Source organism: Semicossyphus pulcher, unplaced genomic scaffold (assembly GCF_022749685.1).
Source record: "Semicossyphus pulcher isolate SPU_LCO1_2020_fin unplaced genomic scaffold, fSemPul1.0.p SCAF_1, whole genome shotgun sequence".
NCBI classification, from domain to species: Eukaryota; Metazoa; Chordata; class Actinopteri; order Labriformes; family Labridae; genus Semicossyphus; species Semicossyphus pulcher.
The window spans coordinates 26,135,654-26,150,260 of record NW_027211603.1 but is presented as its reverse complement, the minus strand read 5'-3'; the positions used below and the strand labels follow the sequence as shown (position 1 = coordinate 26,150,260).

The 14,607-nt window shown below is 41.6% G+C and overlaps 1 protein-coding gene across 1 annotated transcript in view; it reads right to left on the bottom strand.

Moving 5' to 3' along the window:
* The window catches only part of LOC138586067 (chromodomain Y-like protein 2), a 38,424-nt gene that overhangs the window by 15,133 nt on the left and 8,684 nt on the right, over window positions 1–14,607 (bottom strand). The window contains exon 2 of the mRNA XM_069657859.1: window positions 6,071–6,677. Coding sequence (XP_069513960.1) covers window positions 6,071–6,677 — 607 coding nt within the window. The remainder of the gene's footprint in view (window positions 1–6,070; window positions 6,678–14,607) is intronic.

Below are 14,607 nucleotides of genomic sequence, written 5' to 3'. Positions count from 1 at the left end.
TGCGCTTTGAGGTATCTGGCACCAAGACGTTGGCAGCAGATCCTTTAAGTCCTGTAAGTTGCGAGGTGGGGCCTCCATGGATCAGACTTGTTTGTCCAGCACATCCCACAGATGCTCGACTGGAGTGAGATCTGGGGAATTTGGAGGCCAAGTCAACACACTGAACTCGTTGTGTTCCTCAAACCATTCCTGAACCATGTTTGCAGTGTGGCAGGGCGCATTATCCTGCTGAAAGAGGCCACTGCCATTAGGGAATACTTTTTTCTTGGTCTGCAACAATGTTTAGGTAGGTGGTACGTGTCAAAGTAATATCCACATGAATGGCAGTAGCCAAGGTTTCCTGCTGAGCTGCAGTTTTGGAGATGCTCTGACCCAGTCGTCTAGCCATCACAATATGACCCTTGTCAAAGTCTCTCACATCCTCATGCTTGCCAATTTTTCCTGCTTCCAACACACAAATCACCGTCGAGGACAAAACGTTCACTTACCACCTAACATATCCCACCCACTGACAGTTGCCATTGTTACGAGATAATCAATGCTTTTCACTTCACCTGTCAGTGGTCATAATGTTATGGCTGACCAGAGTATGTAAAGAACCAATTACACCAAGTTGCTGCTGCTATGTTTTTGTAACTCTGTTTTTATTATTGTGAATTTCTTGCTTTCATCTGGACAGCTCCAGCTTCCAAGCATGTCAGTTATGTGGTAAGATTTAAGACTTATTTTTGTGTCATCACTGCATGATATCTGAGCTGACACAGTGGGATTCACTAAATTAGATTTTTTCTTGATTGCATTAATATTTCTAGCATACAAAAAGCTTTTCTTATAAACTTTCCTTTTTGAAAAGCAGTCGTTACTTTCCATCATTTTCAGGCCTCTTCACACAAAGAAAGTGTTCTCTAGAGGGCCAACATTAGTCAACAAACTGTTGTGTATCACTAATATTGAGAAAAGGTATGTGAAGGCTGAGTAACACAGTCTCAGCTGTGCGATTTCATCAGCTTAATTGATGACAGAAGAAGGAACCATTATTTAAGCAGTGCATTAGTCTCTTATCTAAGATCTGGTGATTAAGTGGTAGGAAACATTAACAAACAAATAAGCCATGCATCACTTAGGAACGGAAGCAGGGTTTTTCTCACAACAGAAAGTGGTGTGATCCTTCATTTTCATTTCAGCTGTCAATGCCAATTACACCTCTCAAACAAAGGCAAAGGATTTCATGTTTGATTCAAGTTGTTCTTTCAGTGTTGACTTTGAAACGAGCCAAAAGGCCTCGATGAGAGCCTCAGTCTGTGTTTCACTCAGTCGGTGCTTGATGACCTTTGAGTTGAATCTGCAATAGCAAACTAAATGAGAAAAAAGCAGGTGTGACTTTTTCTAGGCTAAAGAAATGAGAAATTGGCATTCTCAGTTTTAGTTCAATATATCAGGTTGTATCAAAACAAAACTAAATTTGGGTTACTTCTCCCAACAGACAGAATCATCAGAACTTAACTTTACAGCCTTAATTTGATTAACATTGGATTTCAAATAAAGAGTCTGTTTCAATTCAATTTACAGAGGAAGACCATAAACAGAGACCCCCCTGGTAAGATTTCTAATGGTAGCAGCGTTTCAAGAGCAAGAGGTTGAGGCTTTTATCCGAACGACAGTGCTCCAGATTTTTGGACAAGTAAGAGGTACTGTCTGCAACTGGTGCTACCATTAGCCAGCTGCCGGGAATGCTCTCGTCTCAATCAATGCGGGACAATTAATTTGCAACCTTCTGTATTTGCTGCCACAGTTTATGGAGATACTTTTTTTCAAGCTGCTGCAGGTTTTAATATGTCCATATGCTCAAAAAAGATGGATCATAGGCAATGATACAATGACAGTACACATTTATATCACTTAAAGGCACTTCTTTCTCTGCGGTGAAATAAACCTGAAGGTTAATCAAACAGGCCTTTAGGTGCCCCTGACACCTTCTTAATGATGCTATGCAAGCCCTCATTTTCTTACAATCCTCGGCGTAATAAGTACTTCTTTTTAACTTTTTAAATTAAATGACCTTGTGTGCACCTTTCTTGCTGCAAGAGGGCAACGACAGAGGCACCCCCTGTCAGTGCTTTGGATGGAGGCGAGGGTGCTGAATGAGGTGGGTGGAGTAGTCTTTTTAAAATTAGAAGATAAGAATCCCTAATAGCTGCCAAATCGACCACAATTACGTTAGGTTGGTAGCCCATAATTCTTTCTTAGTGGCCTCAACAGCAGCAAAAATATGATGTACATAACAATCAGCAAATATTGTGCACAGTCTTTTTATGTCAAAAGAACTGTAAAGTTTCCTGGTACCTGAAACAGGCAAAAGGAAATGTCCTGTCCTTTAACGGGTATGACGGACCAAGACTCCATATAATCATATCAATATGTATATTTTGTCATGAAAAACAAAGCCCATCCATTCTGATGTGGTTAAACAGATTGCCGATGTGACATTTTGAAATCGATGTAATAATTAACTACAGAGGTGCAGGCCCTGGACTGTGACCCAGGAGTGAAATTCAGGTGTTATCAGCTGCACCTGTAGTAAAGAGCCACAGCAGGAGCTTTAAGAGCTGTGTGTCAGCACAGGCCTCGACAGTATAAAGCTGCTAAAATATACAGTATTTATCTTTATGAACTGTGCAATCTGTCATGTAACTCATCATGGGAAAGGATTTTATAAACCCTATAAAAAGATAAAGGTGGGAAACCTGAACAGAAACACGTCTGTGAATGCAGCTGCAGCTATGTTAGAACTTCTCAGTACCTGTATTATTCATATTCATGCAGAGGAGTTCACACTCCAGTACATTTTCCATTAGACACGAGCAGATACATCTGCACAGCTGATATGAGCCATTAGCCATTTTAGCTTATCACAGATCTATCATGAGCCTGCATGACAGCAGACAGGTAACGAGAAATGACCGTACAGACAGGCCAAAGGTAAGTCTGAAGTTCATCATCGTGCACCTGCGTGTTGATCAGACTGAATTGCCACATTGTCTCCATTAAAGTAATAATATTGAAAACTGTCATTTAAATAAATACCAGTGAGTTAATATCTAACACTAAATGAAGTAACACAATGGAGATTAAGCCTATGGTCCACTGATGGAAGCATTTGCAATATTACAAACTGGGAAACATCTTGTCTCACACTGACACAATTTCAATCACCCTGCAGTGTTTGGTTCGCCAGAGACGGTAGATAGAGCTAATAATAACTAGTTCTTCAACTTACTTGTGTGAAGCTGACACCACCATACTGAACCACCAGTCAGTACTCCACTACCCTCTTAACGTGATGTTTAAAGTAAGACAATGTCTTTTTAAAGATCATTTCTTCCATTTTTCCTTTCATTTGATATCCTCATATTTGCGCTTTTGTCCTTCGTAGGCTTATAGATACTAGTTTAATATTTACTGTTAAAGTGTACATATAGAGCAAAGTTAAACCAGAGTCAAAGTCCTTGTATGTGTACATACCTGGCCAATAAAGCTGATTCTACACTGCGTGCACAATTATTAGGCAAGTGAGTATTTTGACCATATCGTCATTTTTATGTATACTTTCCAACTCCAAGCTGAATAACATGAATGCCTATTGGATTTAAGCACACTAGGTGATGTGCATTTGTGTAATGAGGGAGGGCGTGGCCTTAGGAGATCAACACCCTATATCAGGTGTGCACAATTATAAGGCAGCTTCTTTTCCTCAGGCAAAATGGGCCAGAAAAGAGATCTAACAGACTCTGAAAAGTCCAAAACTATAAAACATCTTTCAGAGGGATGCAGCACTCTTGAAATTGCCAAGATATTAGGACGTGACCACAGAACCATCAAACGTTTTGTTGCAAATAGCCAAAAGGGTCGCAAGAAACGTGTTGAGAGAATAAGACGCAAATTAACTGCCAAAGATTTGAGAAGAATCAAACGTGAAGCTACCAGGAACCCGTTATCCTCCAGTGCTGTCATAATCCAGAACTGCAACCTACCTGGAGTGTCCAGAAGTACAAGGTGTTCAGTGCTCAGAGACATGGCCAAGGTAAGACAGGCTGAGACCCGACCACCACTGAACAAGACACATAAGTTTAAACGCTGCGACTGGGCCAAGAAATATCTGAAGACAGATTTTTCAAAGGTTTTATGGACTGATGAGATGAGAGCGACTCTTGATGGACCAGATGGATGGGCCCGTGGCTGGATCAGCAATGGGCACAAAGCTCCACTCCGACTCAGACGCCAGTAAGGTGGAGGTGGGGTACTGGTATGGGCTGGAATTATTAAAGATGAGCTTGTTGGACCTTTTCAGGTTGAAGAGGGATTCAAACTCAACTTCCAAACCTACTGCCAGTTTCTAGAAGACACTTTCTTCACACAGTGGTACAGGAAAAAGTCTGCATCTTTCAAGAAGGCCATGATTTATATGCAGGACAATGCTCCATCTCATGCATAAGTACTCCACTGCGTGGCTAGCCCGTAAAGGCCTTAAAGATGAAAGAATAATGACATGGCCCCCTTCTTCACCTGACCTAAACCCTATTGAGAACTTGTGGGCCCTTCTTAAACGTGAGATGTACAGTGAAGGAAAACAGTACACCTCTCTGAACAGTGTCTGGGAGGCTGTGGTTGCTGCTGCAAAAAAAGTTGATGGTCAAGTGATCAAGACACTGACAGACTCCATGGATGGAAGACTTTTGAGTGTTATTGAAAAGAGGGGTGGCTATATTGGTCACTGATTTATTTTTTGAAATGTCAGAAATGTTTATTTGTAAAGTTTGAGTTGTTTGTTTATTATTCTGACTGTAAAAGATGAAAATAAAGAAGTGAGATGGGAATATTTCTGTTTTTCTTTGAGTTGCATAATAATTCTGCACACTTATAGTTGCCTAATAATTGTGCACACACAGCTATTCTCGTACAAAAGCCAAAACCTCACTTTCACTGTCTTAAATATTCAGGTTTGAGGTTTATTAACATTTTGGATTGACCCAGAGCACTGTTGTTGTTGAATAATAAAACTAATCCTCAAAAGTGCAACTTGCCTAATAATTGTGCACACAGTGTAATTCTGATAGCAAAAGTCAAAAAGAGAAGGAAAGGTTGGGGAAAGAGAGGGGCTGACACGCAGCAAAGGGCCCAGGTTGGAATAAACTACTACACCTAGCGCTACTAAGGTGTAAGACTATTTGTATTTAACTTTCAAAGGATGGATCCCAATCTCCTCACTCACGCACTCTGTGGCGTGTTCCCAGTAAGGGTGTGAGTGCTTAGTGCTGTCCCACTGTCAAATCACCAAGTGTGTGAGGGCTCTGATGTGGACTTTTCAACGCCAAATTGCAGACTTTCCATGAGTTCTTATATCTGCAGACTTTCTTTGGCAGTTACCCAGAGTTCATAGCCAACTTAGTGAAATGTGATTGCCCAGCCCCCTGCAAAATGTTAACAAATGTTCACGTAGGCTATTAAAGTAGTATTCATTAAAGTGAAAAAACTAGATGTAAACAAAGCGAGCATGGACGGCGACAGGAAGTGTAAACACAATTATCAGTATATGACAACATGTAGTTCATCACTTCTTTGGTTATTCATTGCATGTTTTTAGAGATGTTTATGTTTTTTAGTTAAATATAAATTATTAAAAATAATGCCTTTCTGACTTTTGATAGTTTTAACACTGTAATATAAGACTCACAGAAGAACATGCTGGAGGTCAGCTTTTTCCCTTATTATTTAATGGCACATCTTGTTTCCAGGCAACATGTGATGTCATGATAGTTTGTCCCATTCCTCATTTTTATACAGTTCTTAAACCCTCATTGACTCACGCACTGCACGCCTGACATCATTGAAGTCTGTGAGGGTTCAGTGCTTAGGCTTTAGGGTGGAGATTGGGATTTGTAACCACAGTAGCTACTGTTTGGTTAAAGTCTCATTTACCCACAAACCCACAACGGTCTGTTTTGGGAGATTGTGTTCAGTTATGACATTACAATATCAATTTTTCATTTCCTTCCATTTGTGAATAACTTACCTAGCTCAGTGGTGAACTGCGGCCCGGTGGTGTCCACGTCTCCTAGTTCTCCATCCTCTCTGTCCACAGGCAGTCTGTGCGACCTTGCTGCTGGCTTGTAAATGAGAGGCTCCATCTCTCCGTTCTGGAGTCCGTTATGGGAAACCCTCAACGGAGGGACAAAGTGAGGCCCCCCCTGAGGAGGAGCCTTGTACGTCATGGCTTTGCTAGTTCGCTCTCCTAAAGCGTGTTTCCCAGGTCCGACACCCGCCTTCCTCTGCTTCTGCGTGGGTCCTGATCCTCCACTACCAATCCCAAGAACAGATTCGACTCTAACCCCGACAGCCGGGCCAAAAGTCCTTTTCTTCTTCCGCGCCTCAGACCGAGCTCTGGAGCTTTCTGTAGCAGATGGGTGGCCGCTGATGATTGGCTCCTGACGACTTTTTTGGACTTTGGGTCGTTTGTGTGAGTGCAGTCTCAAGCTGTTGAACTGGTCGATGAATTCCTCGCAGTGTAGTAGGTGGTGCTCTGGCTCCCAAGTGTCCTCTTTACTTCCATAACCTTTCCACCTGATCAGGTACTCCCACTTACCCTTCTTGTTCCGCCTCTTGTCCACAATCCGCTCCACCTGAAGGCAGCACACAGAGAGAGACAGGCGATTAGAAAATACATAGCTTTACTTGTGTTTCCGATCCTAAAGCACTGTTGTGTTTAAGAAAAACAGAAAGATAAACAGCATGCACTGATAAACTGATAGTCACAGAATTTCACAGTGCAAAAGAAAAAGAGTTCTGTGCTTAATGCTTTTCCATTCTATAGAGTCTCAAGCAGGATATACAAAGAAATCGTTTGTTTTCTACTATAACCTCCTAACATAGGGACACAATTTTCCAATTCTACATTTTTTAGGACTTTTGCAATAAAATGAAACATGCCATGAAGGTTACAGACACTAAACGTATTTGTTTCCTGGTGTGGCAACAAATCCTCTTTTTGAGACTCTTGCAGGATGTGAATTTTCGGACTCGTCAAAAACTGTTGATTTAAAATCAACAGTTATGAAAATAAAACAAACTGTTGTTGTCACTATCAACTTATAAACAAAATTCAGGAACTGCAAGTTGCCTGTAGCTATATGGGCGATGCTCAGAAAAACTCACTTACAACTGCAAGTTATTTAAATGAGGCACAAGATGTAAAAAAGAAAAATAAACCTAATTTTCTCTTTGGCTTTAACATTTATTTTTATAGGCCTACTAGTTATATACATTCATCAATTCAGATTTTACAACACTATTACACATCTTTTGGTTTTACATTTTTAGGTTACAAAACTGAACCAGAAATCTGAGTACGGTATATCTGCTTAAAATCAATTAATTATCTGCATCATGCTAGGAATGTGACTGAGGTTAACTTTTAACTTTATGGCCACTAAAATGCATTAAGTCTGCTTTAATTAATCCTAAAATACTTTGAGGATGAATCCTCAAGTGCTCTACTGGGATGGCTTCATTTGGTGAGAGTTTTCGTTGTACACATGATGCTAAATGGACTGTTCGTGTACTTATATAGCACGTCTAGTGTTCCGATCACTCAAAGCTGCTTTTACACTACATGTCACATTCACCCATTCACAAACACATTCACACACTGATGGCAGAGGCCTCAGTGCCAGTCTCCAATCAGTATCTATACACATTCATACCAAGGATACTTCAACATGCTTGAAGAACTTACAGACCTGCTCACTGAGCCTGTAGTAGATGCCTTGCTGGCCATCGCTAAATCCTAATCAAACCCCAAACTTCCAATTGAGAAAGGACAGATTCGACCACTGAGCCACAGCCGCCCGTCCTATATATACTGCACATTTTAAAACAGATTTACATGAAAGTGACTTTGTACATTCATGTTTCCCAGAGCATAACCCCCTCATGCTTTAATAAAAGTATTTATACAGTATGTCTAAATGTTGAATTTTATTTTTGAGACATTGTCTGGGAGTGTCAAATCTTTCAAAAAGTACATTTTGTGACATATGTCAGGTTTAAGATAAGAGCTAATTCCCTGCAGAAGAAAGATAAGAGGCGAGAGAGGAGCAAAGATGAGCTGCAGGCTGTTGTTAAGAAACCTTAAACGTAAGGTCAAACCAAAACTAGAAAGCCTGTGTGCTTTACAGTTATGTTAAGACAGCAGACACAATAACTTGTCTGGAAATGTTACTATTTAATAATAAATCAGATTAAAATAATACATAATAAACCCAAGATCTCCAGGTATTATTAAACGATTTTGTCATGTGCATATTAACTTGTGTCTTTGTCTTGGTGAAGTTAGTAGAATGACTTCAGTCAGAGAACGTAGTCTTTATATCACGTTTGGTCAAGTTAGTTAATGCTGCAAAAACAATAGAGCACATTCACTTAGATGTACAGTAATAATGTCGACTGCAAACAAAATGTGTGTGAATAATCAATCAAACAGTGAGCATGTGAATCATTTTTGCTTCTCAGTTTGACTGCATTCAGCTTCATTTGCAATTCAGGAGGTGCTGAAAAGTCTGGGCAGAAAGTTGTTTATACTCTTAAATATGAAGTATGAATATCTTTAAATATAAAGATACAAATACATACACACAGTGAATACTGTTCCTTCAATAGGTGGGCTGGATGTCAGTTACTACAGACAATAAGCCTACAGTGACTGGGTATCTTGACTTCATTAATACACCTTCTGCTGCATTTAAATGTTCAATATTTGGTTGATGTGAAAATGTTCATACTCAAAACTGTGATGTACAAATTTAAATTTGGACGTTGCAATTTTTAATTCTTTACAAAGAAAACTACAAACATCTGTTAACTTGAAAAAGTGCCGAGCAAACCTCCCCCAGGTGTTCCTCTATGTAGGCGGATAACAGCACAGCTCTTCTCCCCCTCCCAAATAAAGAATTGAAATCCCACACAATTGTCCCTCCCAGCTCCCTTAAACCTGATTTATACTTCAGCTCTGAAACTACTCCCTAGCTGAGGACCTTACACCATAAGTTTTTTCCTCAATGGCCAAACAATATCAAAAATACAAAGCCCAAAACATTCTGTGTTGCTTTCTCCAACTGTGCTACTGAAAGTTGTCGTATATTGTAAGCTTCAGCGATGTTCCATTAAAGAAACCACCATAGCAGCTGGATTATCATTGTTACTTACATTAGCTTAGATAGTGAGTACCCCTGGCAAGCCTGGGACTGGTGCATGGCGTAGAGATTGTGTTATCACATAATAGGTAAAGTGCAAAGCATAAAAATTCAAGTGTAAGGTATGGGATGAGGTTAGGTATACCTTACAATGTGGGGCAATGTGCCTGAGGCTAGTTTGCAGCTAGCTGCTAAAGCTTGTTGTATTCTATATGAAGCTAAAATTGGAATAGTGATAGCCTGTCTCAATGTCTACTGGAATATTGCGTGTACATATTTAACATGTTAAAGAAGAAATTCTCCCCTGGAAAAGGCCGCTGGTGGTTTCGCCCATTCTACATTCCTACAACACCCAGCATGCATTGCACCTCTCCCTCTGAAAGGAACGGCCCAGTGAGGGCGAGGTTACATAGGGAAGTTATAGGTCTGTACGAAAAGTCTACCTGTTTGTTATGTTCATTCTTTCAACCAGAACAGTTGGTAAACATAGGTGGTAATTCACTCGTCTCAAGGTTCGATTCACAGAGCACATTGCTCCGATGATATTCAAGTGCAAACACGGCCATAAAGTTTCGCAGACCCGTGCAGTTTGCTCTTGTTCTGTGTCTGATTGTGGAGAGGAGCTGTCTGCAGCTCCACTCTCTGCTGTGCGATGCTACGCTCGTAGGCATCAGTTGAGCGCACACTGACGGATCTCAACTCAATGCACAGATTGATGATGAGCAGGGAGAGGAGGGGGCAGCTCTTTGAACAGTTTATTATAAAGTCCAGACTCGACAGGTGTTTACTTGTATTGTCACTGTAATGCAGCTTTATGTTTTTTAAATGAGCGCGCAATAGCACCTCGTCCATATAATAATCCCCGTCCTGCGTAACAGCTCCGGACATGTGGACAAAGTGTGCCCGTGTGCAAGAGTTGAGCCTCGCACAGCCACGGACTGATAATAATAATGACAATATCTTATTAACAGATTGTTTTTACAACACATTTTCTGATCACACAAAAGGTGAAATTGTCATCATGATCACTGGAAACTCTGAGCCTGACAGCCCCTTATAATACTGCGCCACAGTTTCCACCAAATGCTGTTAGCGCTGGCATTTGTAAATTAGGTGCTTTTTGCCACAAGGCTCATTTGCATAGAAAAGGGACAAATTTGCCCCAAATGTTTGCATAACATGACTCATTGAAATATGCACAAACGGCTCCGGAGCACAGAGAGGCCGTTTGCTCTGCAGCGCACTTTGGGGTGCATGGAACCCTCTGCCTGTGCTTGGAGTATGAGGCAGAGTCTTTTTACGTCATTTGCACGGGTTTAGCAAGCACAAAAGCCGCACAGTCCTTTAGTGAATTCCCTCCATAGAGATCTACTAAATATATCTAAAAACACAACAAAAACAGAGCATCATGGTGTCCACCTGCATTGTACCGGAGTGTAATGAGAGCAAGAGGAAAAGAGACGTTAGAGTGAAATACTCTCCGTTTCCGGTCGTCAAGGACACAGATTGCTGCAGGCGATCAAAGGGGGTGGGCGTCCTGGATTCAGGAAGTGTAGTTTAGCAGGCTCCCTGGCCTCCGCCTGATGATGCGTTTGACATAGTCTGGCGGAGGTTTTCCGGAGAACAGATAACGTCCTCCAAAGGCACAGAGCGAAATAGCTTTTTTTCCCTACCATAATGTCATTAGCTCCCCGTAATAGCATGTTGGACTGAGGTTGAAAATTGGCTAACTGGCCCTTTAATCTCCAGCTCCAAAATGATCTGCTTTTTATCAGTCGCCATTTTTATATAGAAGGTTAACACAGTAGCATCGAAACTCCTTCGTCAACTAGTGTTTTGCTGCTGCCATTCCGGTGCGACGGGGACACACAAGCACACAAGCATGCTTGTGAGTTACTCGTAGATCCAACGGAAAAGGATAAAACAGATTTCAAAGTCAAGATGGCAGCAAAGATAAATAAAAACTGGGTGGTGATAGCTCAAACATTTCTCTGAACATAGACAAACACACCAACAGAAAGTCGAGGGCAGACTTGTTGGTTCTTCTACTTAAGTCGGCGAGGTGTCTGACAAAGGGGAAGTCTGGGGTATCATGTGTATTTCCACTTATCGTCCTCTGCCCTTGCCCTTGCACCGCTCGGACAGACACGGGCTTATGACTGGCGGAGATAAACACATAATCATTTCTAGAGCTGCTAATGGAAGTAAAGAGAGCCATCTGGGTTCCCTCTAATATCTTTTAAGAGTTGCACATCTGCGGTACCAACTGGGTAGCACCATGATCAGCAGTCAATGACAGTAACACACAGTCAATAATATAGATGTTTCAAAGGTTGTGAAGCACACAAACGTGCACATATTTAGCTGATTGGTCCAGTAGTATACGAGAATGGCAGCAGACAGGCAGATTTGTCCATCGTTAAAATGACAAAAATCCAGCTCTCAAAGCACAAAGGACACACCACAACACAAACAGTCATACATGCACACCAAAAATAAAACATCACAGTACAAACTGTCACCCACTCCCCACTGTACATATCGAAGGTGCACCAATGTTGTCAGCCTCTGACAGTTAATGTTGGATATTCATACACGGCGCCTGACAGTAGGGTACATTAATGCTGACAAACATGTGACTAGTGCTATAAAATTCACAGGCAATCATATCTTCAGGCTCTCCTGATTCTACAGCAGACTCTGAAAGGAAATGCTGAATGCAAACAAGACACAGTTTGATTATGTTAAATAACACTCATAGGACATTTGGAAGAATCGTAGTTTTAGGCAAAGCGACGGATGGAAAATGGTTGGAAGGTGTCATCAGAGACTCTCTTACAGCTGTGGTAATAACCACTCATCGTGTTCTCAGATGTGCTGCACACATTAGCAGGAATAAACAGCCTTTGATGGGTGAGCCGCAGGGGTGTCACAGAAATGAAGAGACGATTAGGATGCTTACAATCCCAAACAATGTCACACTTAACGGCACTGAAGAGAGAGAGAGAGACGCACGCAGAGACAAGACGAGAAGGGAAGAGAAAGCGTGGGGTAAACTTGTGTACACACACCCGAGACGTTTAGAAACACTTGATGCTCAATATGAGCTGGCAGTGAATGAGTAAATGTGGGGCACCTGTACATTGAGAGGGGGAATTATGCCATTTTACAATTTAAGACATACTGTATAATGTTGCAATGTTGGACGTCCATACTAAACGTGGGTGATGTTTCAAATCTGGAGGTAAAAGCGTTGAGTCTGCTGTGAGCGCTTTCTTTCAGACAGACTTCTCCAGACGCTTCACTTTGTGATGTCACAAAGTGGAGGAACTCTATATTTGGGGATCTGCCCGAGACACAGCAGAACTTCCTGCCCCTGGCACAGCTCAAGGACACGCCCACCCAGCAGCTCAGTTCACTCCACCACTCAGCTCAACAGCTCTGCTCATCAAGTTGGTTAAGAATGTCTTGGAGAGAGTGTTTGTTTGGCTGTGAAGGAAAAACATCAATGTTTACTTTTCAAGAGGACTTGAGCTCCAGACATTCATTTCAAATCGAACAAGTGAAGTTTATTAGGAGGCGTGCCTCAAAAGCTGAGTTCTGCCTCTCAGCAGGCTTCAGAGAGCTGGCCGATCAGAGGAAAGCAGACTTGTAGGGGCGGGTTTCCTTAAAGGGACAGAGCTGACTGAGTGGTTTCAGGCAGAGGCTGTATGAGGGCCTGCACAGAGCACCAGTGTGAGTTTAACTGTAAATTATGCTAAGCTACTCCACAGGTACCACAGAGTGAAATATGAAGCTTGAAATTAGCATAATACCCTACCTTTAAGCTGTCTAATCTTTAAAATGTTTTGTTTGTGTGAAACCGGGCTTCGAGGTAATATTAATAGAAACCCCGGACCACAAGTCAAAAAAACTGCAAAAACATCTTCATCTTCTTCCTTTTTTCAGTTGGCAAACAATAAAACTGAGCTTCACAGCCAACATCTGGTAGGTGGGAAGGACAACACAGCTCACATGAGAGGGGAACACTTCACACTTGAGCGGGAACAGACTTTGATAAAAGATCAGCTGACCAGAAAGTTAATGTAATGTAATGTGAGCATTAGTACAGGTTATGACAACAGATGCACTGTGTTTTTGGCTATATATTTAAAATGATGTTAATTGCGACCAAAGTCAGTTCTCTTAACTTTACTTCTATACAGAGCCCACCCTCGCTGGGCCGTTTTCTGCACACACGAAAAAACCAAGCTGATGTTCTATAAAGCACACACAGGAAAGTCACTCTTTTTAGGAGAGACAACACTGTTTTAGAGTGGACAGGGGACTGAACTGGAGAGAAAAAGATGCTTTTACAGCTTTGTGTAGACTCTTCTGCCTCCCACTCCAACAAGCCAGAACTGCCCAACAAGTCCAGAAAATTGCACCACTCAAGTCCAGTGAAATGACAACATCAAAGCCAGACTTGTGAGCTGCAGTACAAGCGAAACCCCAGAAAACATTCAGCCCAATGCAATGACCATCTGCATCACAGTGGGACTGTCATACTCCAATCCAATTTGATTTAATTCCATCATGCTTTAATGCGCTGCAAAATTACAGCAGGCCCAAAACCATTTCATTTTAGTAGCCTTTATATGAGAGTGAACAGAGAGACCGCACAGTGAGACCGAATCCAAACACATCTCTGGTTTAAACGTGTGTAAAAAAAATACCGAAAGACAAAAGTTTTACAACGCAAAGGATGTTCATGCTGTACACATTTTGCTTCACTTCACTTTTGGTTTCACTTCCAAATATATGTTTTAAAATAGAAAGTACACTGAGTGTAGTGCAGAACTCCCAAAGGTGTGTATGGGGGGCCTGTGGGTCGGATCAGAAAGCGCAGGGAGGACTGTGTTTTTAGCGTTGATGCATGACAGTGAAATGAAGGGGAGACAATCGGCAGATTACATAATAAACGGTGTAATCAAAGTGGAGCCACAAACAAGATGACAAATCTCCCCCTTTCTTAATCTCTGCCACCGTCTAGACGTTAAAGGGAGTCAGCGTTCTGTTGAAGGTTGTTCCCTGATTAGGTAGTGCTTACTATAGTAGTGCCCTCAGTGGTTGGGGTTACAGCCTGTGCATTGCATGAGGGAGGTAAACTTAGCCCCAGAGGGCCACCAGGCTCTTGGGATATTTTTTGTTGGCTTGGTTGGAGATATCTGGTTGGAAAGCATAACAGCAACATCTGTTGGTTAATATGAAGCCACTATAGGAAAACAGCAAGTCTGAAATCAGTGTTCTTTGCTCTCATTATGTGAGGAGTGAGGTTCAACACTTATCACTTATAACTGTTACAATCTAACGTGAGCTAGCA